This window comes from Alligator sinensis, unplaced genomic scaffold, assembly GCF_000455745.1.
Source record: "Alligator sinensis unplaced genomic scaffold, ASM45574v1 scaffold407_1, whole genome shotgun sequence".
In the NCBI taxonomy this organism is placed as follows: domain Eukaryota; kingdom Metazoa; phylum Chordata; order Crocodylia; family Alligatoridae; genus Alligator; species Alligator sinensis.
The window spans coordinates 512,880-521,777 of NW_005842464.1; the positions used below are offsets into that span (position 1 = coordinate 512,880).

Genomic DNA, 8,898 nt, shown 5'->3' on the forward strand with positions numbered 1-8,898 from the left:
CCCCCCCCCCCATGCTGGGATAGCCCCACCCGCAGCCTCCCCCTGCCAAGGCAGGGGCTGGGGGGGGGAAAGGGGGATGCTCATGGTCCCCTGAAACAAAAACCCACACTCTGGACCGCTGTAGGACGATAGGGGAGCACCACATCCTACCCCACCGCCCCCGAGGTCCTGCCTGGGGCAGCACCGCAGCACTCACGGTCCTTGGAGCTCCTCTGGTCGGACGATGAGGTCGGAGGGCTGAGCTCGGAGGCCAGCTCCTTCTCGGGCTCCAAGCATGAGAAGTGGAGCTTGCGGGTGCTGTGGGAGGAGAGTGAGCCATGGTGGGCGCTTGGAGCCAGGCTCCAGCCACCCCAAAGCTCCCCAGCAGCTCTACTGTTCCCTCGGCACCTGCCTGAGCTGGGGTTGAGCCCTGCTGCCCTGCCCCGGGGCCTGGCAGAGGCTGCATGTGCATCTGGGCCCCGTCCAGCTCCAGGCCCATCCATGTGGGGCAGGGTCCTGGGCCCTCGCCCATCACTGCCACCCTGGTACTTGCGGCTCACCTGGACGAGCTCTCCAGACTGCCCCCCAGGACGTGGGACTGACTCTGCCGCCTGCAGGGTCCGAGCGGGCTGTTAGTGAGAGGCCCCAAAGCCAAACAGCAGCAAGTGGCACCCCCCCCCCGGGTTACCCCCAGGAGCGCGGGTGGCAGGGGGCTGGGCAGCTGCCAGCTCCTCTCCCCGCAGGAGCGCAGGCTGTAGGGAGCGCCTGGCACAGCCGCTCCCTGCCCAGCCGGCCGGGACGTGGCATGGCCTCACTTCTCCCTGATCTGCATCTTGAACAGGTCGGCTCTCTTCTGTGTCTCGATCTGCTTCACCTCTTCGATCAGGTCGCTCCGGATGTTCTTGAAGTTAGTCACTGCCAAGCCAAGAGACACCCGTGAAAGCGGAGGGGCCAGGGGCGTGCAGACCTGCCTGCGCCCTTTGGGCCTGGGCAGGCTGGGACCTGTGCTTGCTGAGCTGTGGCAGCAGCTGGCTCCAAGCAGGGTCTGTCCTGCCCTGCCAGAGCCCCGCAGCTCCTGGAGTGCCCGCAGGGATGGATGGGGAGATGTGGGCGCCGTTTGGAAGGAGCCTCGGCGGGAGCGGCTGGGCCGTGGCTGCCTGCGTGGGCCCTGGCGTGAGTGAGGCGCCCCGGGCCCAGGCCCGGGCACTCACCCATGATGGCCACAAAGATGTTCCTGAAGATGAAGGAGCCAATGAGCAGCCAGAGGATGACGTAGAGGCCGCTGATGACCTTGTTGATCTCGGGGATCTTCCAGGTGTCCTGGAGCAGGCTGTACCAGTGGTCCATGGTGAAGAGGATGAACACGGTCACCAGGGAGTTGGGCAGGTCCCTGGGGGCAGAAGCAGCTCGGTCACGGACTGCCTCAAGGCCGGGGGGAAGATGCGCAGGCCCAGGCACCCTGGTCCCTAGCCTGCGTCCTCCCGGCTGCTCGGACGCCGGCTCATCTGAGGTGCAGGAGCAGAATACAGCAGGTGGAGACACGGCTGCACGTGCGTCCCCTACCAGCCCAGCCCAGCCCAGGGAGGGAGGGCGCCGCACGGCCGGGGTGGGGGGACGTGGGGACACACCGGAAGTACCAGCTGTACTCCAGGTCAGCACGATCCGAGCGGCTGTAGCTCTCGAAGAAAAAGATGCCGGACACAGTGAACACGTAGAAGAAAATCAACAGGAGCAGCAGGATGAAGGTCATGGCCTGGGGCAGGGCAGAGCAGAGCGGGGTGACCCTCGGCTGGGCGGGGAGGCCAGGGTAGGGACATGCCAGGCAGTCGGTCAAGGGGGTCAGGGCAGTGCTGGCCCGGGGTTCGGCTGCGGCAGCGGGGCCAACGGCAGCCCCCAGTCTCCTACCTTCAGGGCCTTCATGATGGCCAGGACGATGAGCCGCACCTGCCGGAACCTGGAGAAGAGCTTCAGGGAGAGGGAGACGCGGCCGACCCGCAGCAGCCTCCGGCGCACCTCCCAGTCGGCCACGGGCAGCAGGTACAGGAACTCGGGCACCAGCGACTGCGGAGGACATGGTGTCGGGGGTGCCCAGACGGCCCAACCCGGGCTCCAACGCACCGCCACAGCCACAAATACCAAGGCCATCCCCTTGCTGCTCGGGTCACAAACTCCCTGTCCCGCCCCAGAGCTACTGGCATCCCAGGATTGCTGGGGCTGGGCCAACTGGCTCACGGACACGGGAGCTGCTGGCACAGGCGAGGGGCTGCTGGGGGAGGTGAGCACGGCTGGGCCTGCGGGGAGCAGCCATGGAGAGAGCAAGGCGCTGCCCGCCTGCCGTGCCCCGCCGCCGCGCATGCTTGCCCTGCCCCTGGGGGCAGAGCCCCAGCCTCACCAGCACCGTGATGCTGAAGTCAAAGATGTTCCAGATGCTGTGCCAGTAGCCCCTGAAGTCAACAACCCAGCTGAGCCCGATCTCCAGGATGAAGATGGCGATGATGAACCAGGTGAGCACCTCCAGGCTCAGCATGAGGTTGCAGATGCTCTCCCCCGTCCAGTTCATCATCTCTGGGGAGCATGGGAGTGGGTGCTGGGCCCCACGCCTGCCGAGAACCACCCGGGGCTGGCCCTGACTGCCCCCCACGCTCCCACTCACCACTCTTGATCATCAGGATGACCGTGTTGAGGAAGATGAGGATGATGATGAAGGACTTGAAGATGGTGCCTGGGGTTCTTGCTGAGGAAAATGCAGGGAGCCAGGATCCTCCTCCTCCACCCGTCGTGGAGGAGCATCCCTGGGAGACCCATAAGCCCGCGGGCAGGGACAGGGGCGAGGGTGGGGGCGGAGAACGGCTGTCTGCCAAGGGGCGCTGGCCCATCCCAGGCACGTGGATCCGACGCTTCCCCAGAGCCAGCCCCTCCTGCCGGGGAGTATCCTGGGGCGAAGGATACTGCTCAGCAGCCAGGAGGCCCACATGGCGAGGGGGGGCCAGCGGCCGCAGCGCACGTGGAGCCGGCTGCACAGGCGCCGGCCCCGGGGTACACCGCCGTTCCTGACTAGGGCGATGTTGAAGCGGATGAGCTGGTGATGGTCTGCAAGCATCAGCTTCTTCCTCTTCTTGTGGTCTGCAGGGAGCAGCGATGCTGGGAGGGTCTGGAGGGCCCGGTCGCACCTCACCACAGGGGCCGGGTACCGGCCGGGGAGCAGCTGTGGCCCCGGGCACAGGGGCCGGGACGCTCCCTGGCGGGCACGGCTCCCCTGCGGCAGCAGAGGGGCTGGGCCCAGCACAATGACCATCTGGCCCCGCAGGGTCAGGCGGGCCGGCGATGGCCAGAGGGACCGCATGGCTGCAAGGCATAGCTGGGCCCCCACGCGGTGGTCAGGTCCGCACCGGAGGGCGGCAGCTCCCAGACACCTGGACAGACTCCCGTGTGCTGGGCTGCAGGCTGTGGCGCATGGGTAAGCAGCCTACGCAGTGCGGAGCCACCTGCCTTGCCCAGGTGTGTGCGGCCAGCTGGTGCCAGGGCTGGGCCCAGGCATCTTGGTCCCCATCTCCCACCCTTCTCGTGTCACCTCCCCACAACGGGCCCTCTGTCAGCCTGCTCTGGTCCAGGAGGGCCTCCCCTCCCTCCCTCCCTCCCCATCCAGGCACCCCCCGAGCTGGCTCCAGTGCCACGGTCTGGGGTGCAGTGCCCACGGCACAGGGCTGGGGGAGTCCTTCCTCCCGCCCTCACCCTCGCCACGCGGGGCTCTGTACTGACAGCGGAGAGGAAGCGAGGCCCTGAGCAGCGGCTGCGCCCCCCACTTACAGCCAGCCCCTTGGGGTCCCCTGCTGCCGCAGAGCCAGGGCACGTACCCAGGAAGTCCCGGATGTTGTGTCGTGGGACAGCCTGGCACAGGCCCTGCAGGTGGTCCACGAGGTAGAAGGTGTAGATCAGCTTGGAGCGAATGGCATCCGCGCGGGGCAGCAGCGTGAAGGAGGCAGGGCCCTTGTCTTTGGGGGCGTCCTCCGGGCTCTGCAACAAGAGCGGGGCTGGGCTGCAGCCGGTCCGAGCAGAGACGCGCCAACCACGCTGCCCCCCCTGCCGTGGCACGTGCGTGGCACATGCGTGGCAGGGAGGCTGCTGGGGCCCATCCTGGCACTGGGTCCAGGCAGCTGAGAGCGAGGTGTGGGGAGCAGCGGGGCTGGGGGCTCGGCGCACGTGTGCCAGGCTGCAGCACCCGGGGAGCAGTGCACGAGACGCTGCAGCTGCAGTGCGGGGGCCTAGCGACAGCGCTTACCTGCGGCGGGTCCATGGCTCCCACCTGGCGCCCGGCTCCGCTGGTGAGGCTCTCTGCTGCGGCGTCACGGAACCGGGCTGTGACCTCACAGACGGGAGCGGAGGGGGCATGGGCTCCGGCAGCCAGGATCCTTCCCAGCCCCTGCCGAGCAGCGGGCAGCCGGAGCGCGCCCCGGGGCGAGCAGGCTGAAGGTGGCTGGCAACAGGCAGGGGCTCCGGGTCCCTCGGTGCGTGCCCTGGTTGCGCTCCTGGCAGTCAGGTGCGTCTCTGGGGGTGGAGCGGTCAGTAGGGCCGTCCTGGCCCTCCTCTCAGCCCCAGGCTGTGCCCGAGAGGCAGTGCCGCCACCCTGCCAGAATCCAGCCTGGGTGAGGGCTGCGAGCGCTGCCAGAGGTCCTGGCGCTGCATCTGCCCCAGCGAATGTCTCCCTGGGTTTTAGTGCAGCACTGACCAGCGTCTCAGCCTGACCTCGCTCACCACGGCTGGGGGGTTTCTATGCCCGGGGGAGGGGGCGCAGTTGGGTCCCTTTGTCTACAGCTCGACCAGCGCTGCGTGCCAAGGAGGCCAAGCTGAAGCAGAGGTTGTGTCTGCGGCACGCGCGCCAGCTCTCCATGGGGGGACACATGACACTCGTGAAGGTGGTGTTGCTACCAGTGCTCCTCTACACTGCACTCGTGTCTCCCCCCGTGTATCATCCACAGAATCCAGAGAGCCACGTGTGTTTTCTTTTGGGGATCCCAAATGGAGAAGGGGGCAAGGAAGACCCTATAAAAAGAGAAACGGGCTGGGGCCGAGGGATGCCAGACATCCACCTGCTCAACTGGCCACGGTACACGAGCCAGATCTGTGAGCTGGTGACCGGGCCATTGAGCAAAACAGCCTGTCTGGTAAAGATCGATGCAGGTCTGCTCCTGCGACCGTGTGGGGAGCACGCACCAAGGGCGGGAGCCCGCGGACCACGGAGCAGCCCTGGTTCTCCAGGGGCCGAACGGGTCCCGGAGCGAGGACAGGCTCCAGAACAAAGGCGACTGTGTCCAACCACGGGAAGATACAGAAGGCAGTTGGAGACAGAGACAGACTATCCACCACGGAGACGCTCCCCAAAGACGACTGCCAGGCTGTCTGGAACCGGATCTTCCACAAGCACCCACAACAGGACCACAGGGGCTGGAGTCAGCTAATAGCACGCTCCCGGTGAGAGCGGAGACACAGAGAGGGACAAGGGATTCAACCCAACTGCCCCAGGGAATCTTGCCAAAATGAATCAGAAACCATTGACCCCCTCCTGTGGCTCTGCCCCTACGCCAAGGGAGCGTGGGAAAAGGTAAGCCCGCTCCTGGAGGAAGTGACAGGAGCCGGGCTGATAACAAGGGAGGCGGCGGTGCTGTATGGACACCCGAGGAAAGAACAGGGGCCCGACAACTCCTTTCGACCAGTTTGCATCCCGCGTCAGCGCCTGTGGCAACGCAGGAACCCACTGGCGTACAGACACGCGGAGCTTCAGGAACCAGGCCGTGTCAAAATGCGTCTGAAGGAACTCTGGTCCTGCTACTGGAAATCAGGGGGAGAGGAAAGAAGACGCAGCCAACTCCGCCTGGAAAAGGGACTTGTGGCACAGGCTGTTCAAAGATCCCCCGGGAGGAGACGCGGCCAGGGAAAGTTAAGAGGACAGCAGCACAACTGGACCTGGAGACGGCAAGAAGGAAAACAACAGGGTCAGCAGCAGCGGAAGTGAGAGCGCCATCGACAGCAACAAAGACGGTCAATTAACTGAGATTGCAAATCCCAAATCGGGGCTTGGACTAAGGAACTGCGATTGGGTTAGGGAGGGCAGTGGGTGGGTGGGTGCGCGGGGGAGCAGGTGCATTTATTGTAACGGGTGGGCAGGTTTCTTAACGCAGTTTAAGGGGGTGTGTGGTGTGTGTGTGTGTGTGTGTGTGTGTGTGTGTGTGTGTGTTTGGGTTTTTGGAAAAACGTATGGGGATAACCACTTTTCTAATATGGGCTAGTACCCATGGAAGTAATGTATAGTTAACCTCCCACATTCATTTCCTATGGGAAGATCTTGGCTTTACACCTGCGTTATGGAAACAGGAGACGCCTCCCTGGCTTGCTCCTGCAGCCATACGGCTGAGGGCGAGTGAAACTTGGGGGGCATCCGAGCCAAGCCTCTGGCCTTGGGCCTGCACATAGGATGCCTGCCAAATGATTTGGAGACATCTGAAGCCCCGGGTGGGAGTAGATGTTTGCCGGTAGTATGGCCACATTCGGTTCTTGACTGACTCACACATTTGGAATTGATTCGGCCGATTCGGCTTGGAACGCACACACAAAAACCACAACAAACCCCCTGCAGGGGGTACGCTACCCACTCGGGTACTTACCTGCCATGACTGGATGGTATTAATATAGAATTCTCTCCCAGAGAAGGAAACCAGGGCTGTCTTTAAGAGTACAAAAATACTTAGTTCTGGCCTGGAGCGGGGCCTCACAGACTAGTAACCCCACCACAGTCCTCCGGTTCGGATAAGCACTCCTGCTGCTCAGGCGTCACGGACAGGAGCTGAACTCAGTGCCTTGCTGGTCAACTTCCAGGAAGTCTCTAGTCCGTCAGTCACAAACAGAAAGAAGTATGGGCAGGAGTGTCCGTTAGCCCTTGCCTCTGCTGCTCTCCAGCGTAGCATCTCCTCTCACCACTTCCTGCGACCTTTCAGGTTTTCCTCCGTATCAGTAGCGTATGGTCCCAGCCTATCACCTCAGCTTCCAGTCTGCAGCTCCTCTGTCCTGTAGGAAGGCAAAGCCCCACGGATGAACTGCAACCAGGTGTTTCTTCCCCTGAGGGTATAAATTGCCCAGGCTGTCCTAGCCCAGCTTTAGGGATCCCAAACAGGGCTTTTCCCCCCAGGGGACTCCAAAGGTCCCCCTGGAAAACAAAGGGGCCAGACTGCAGCTGTGCTGCCCTGCGTGTCCCTGCAGCCCGTCCTTGTCCTCCGGCCTGCTTGCACCGCAGCCTGGGAGAACGCGGAAGGCACGGTCACCCATGATGCATGCCCGCGAGAGCAGCAAGGGCTGCAGCTGGTGCCTGCCAAGTCTGGCACCAGGACAGGAAATGAAACAGACTGGACAAAGCACTGGGGGGGGCACAGGGCACTGCCTCCACGCTGCAGCGTGGGCGGGCTGGGGGGTATAGCCCCATGCTGTTACCAATAGGATTCTTTTTGCCAGAGACCCCTCCAAGGACTGACGCTGCAAGTCGTCTGAGTTGGTATCAAGTGACCGTTAATAGTAACCCCTAGTCAATACTACGTTTCCTCCCCAGAATGTGACCTGAAAAGTGGCTTCTTAGCGTTTCAGCGGTGACCTTCAAGGGTACCGGGCCTCGGGCCCACCACTGGGCGCGTGCGACGCTTGTTTCCGGCTCCCGCGCTGCGCTGTTCGGGCAGGGCTGCAGCAGGCGCGTCCGTCCTCCCAGCACGCGGTGCTTCTAACGCAACTTCCCTTTGTTTCTTCTCTCGCAGCCCAAATTGTCCAATCCCCTGGCTCTATGTCCAGCAGTCCTTACGCCGTGCACCAGCCCCCTGGCCCTGTGCCCGCCACGTTTCTTATACGGAAACTGTTGTGCCTTGCTCACCTAGAGCCCAAACAGGGCACCCACGCTTCCCAGGGCCACAGAAGGCACTTTGCTTTGTTCAGTTTTGTTGCTTAGGTCTGGGAAGGCCTGGACTCTTGCCAGGAGCCTTAGCACGGCTTAGCACTCCCCTCCCCGATGCCCCGAAATGCGATGGCATCACACAGGCATCGGTGGACCTCTCGCATGCGACTCAAGGCACGCGGGTTGCTGCCGCGTCCGAGACACGGATCTTCTCGTGAGCAGGCCGCCTTGCCCTTTTTTATGGGGCGTTTCAGGAGAGCTTTCACCCCCTCCTCGCTTGCTCTAGCTTCGAATCTCGGTGAGAGCTTCTGCATCCAGCAAACGAGCGCGCACGGGATGATTAACGACAGGACCCCCGTTACCGCGACCACCACAACGGGGTGTAAAGCGCACGACCGGTGTGGGCTGAGCTAGGCGACCAGCCCAAAGTTTCTACCTTTCCAGGGATTCAAATCCATGCTATTCTTGACTACACGGCCCAAAATAATGCAGCAGTTGCCCTTCTTTAATGACTTGCCCTCGTTAAACTTGCCCTGACATTCTCTAGAAAAGCCAACAAATCTAAAAACATATAAAAAGCTAATTTTTACTGGTAACACTAACATATTCTTAAATGCCATGCCATACTCCATCTCATTCACAACAACATATAAAAACAAACGAACGCCAAAACGATTAAACAAATGACAAAACAGCAGATCATCCTTTTCTGGACCGGGACGGCGCGGCCGGAGACGTCGGTGGCGCTCGGTCTGCGTCCGAAACAGACAGCCAGGACGAGCCCGGCTTGCTGCCCTTCGGCGCCTTCCCAAGGTGGGGAGCCGCGCCACACTTGACAAACACGGCTCATTTTGATTGCCCCAAATGCGGGTTTGGGGCTTGAACAGAGCCGGGATGTCACCGCGGTGACGCGAGACTGAAGTGTCCTACAGCTCGCACTCGGCCTTAACAGAAACACCGAAGACTGGAAACGCTTGGGGGCTGCCCCCGGC

General features: G+C 62.7%; 1 protein-coding gene across 1 annotated transcript in view; it reads right to left on the reverse strand.

The window, feature by feature from the left end:
- The window catches only part of CATSPER2 (cation channel sperm associated 2), a 7,921-nt gene extending 1,276 nt beyond the window's left edge, over positions 1 to 6,645 (reverse strand). Inside the window, exons 1-14 of the mRNA XM_006030814.3 lie at positions 6,639 to 6,645; positions 5,558 to 5,805; positions 5,191 to 5,388; positions 4,259 to 4,342; positions 3,834 to 3,993; positions 2,929 to 3,102; positions 2,633 to 2,701; positions 2,372 to 2,544; positions 1,885 to 2,040; positions 1,608 to 1,732; positions 1,191 to 1,369; positions 795 to 894; positions 540 to 590; positions 197 to 297 (exon numbers count right to left, since the gene is read on the reverse strand). Coding sequence (XP_006030876.1) covers positions 197 to 297; positions 540 to 590; positions 795 to 894; positions 1,191 to 1,369; positions 1,608 to 1,732; positions 1,885 to 2,040; positions 2,372 to 2,544; positions 2,633 to 2,701; positions 2,929 to 3,102; positions 3,834 to 3,993; positions 4,259 to 4,342; positions 5,191 to 5,388; positions 5,558 to 5,805; positions 6,639 to 6,645 — 1,825 coding nt within the window. The remainder of the gene's footprint in view (positions 1 to 196; positions 298 to 539; positions 591 to 794; positions 895 to 1,190; positions 1,370 to 1,607; positions 1,733 to 1,884; positions 2,041 to 2,371; positions 2,545 to 2,632; positions 2,702 to 2,928; positions 3,103 to 3,833; positions 3,994 to 4,258; positions 4,343 to 5,190; positions 5,389 to 5,557; positions 5,806 to 6,638) is intronic.
- Between the last annotated feature and the right edge of the window lie 2,253 nt (positions 6,646 to 8,898).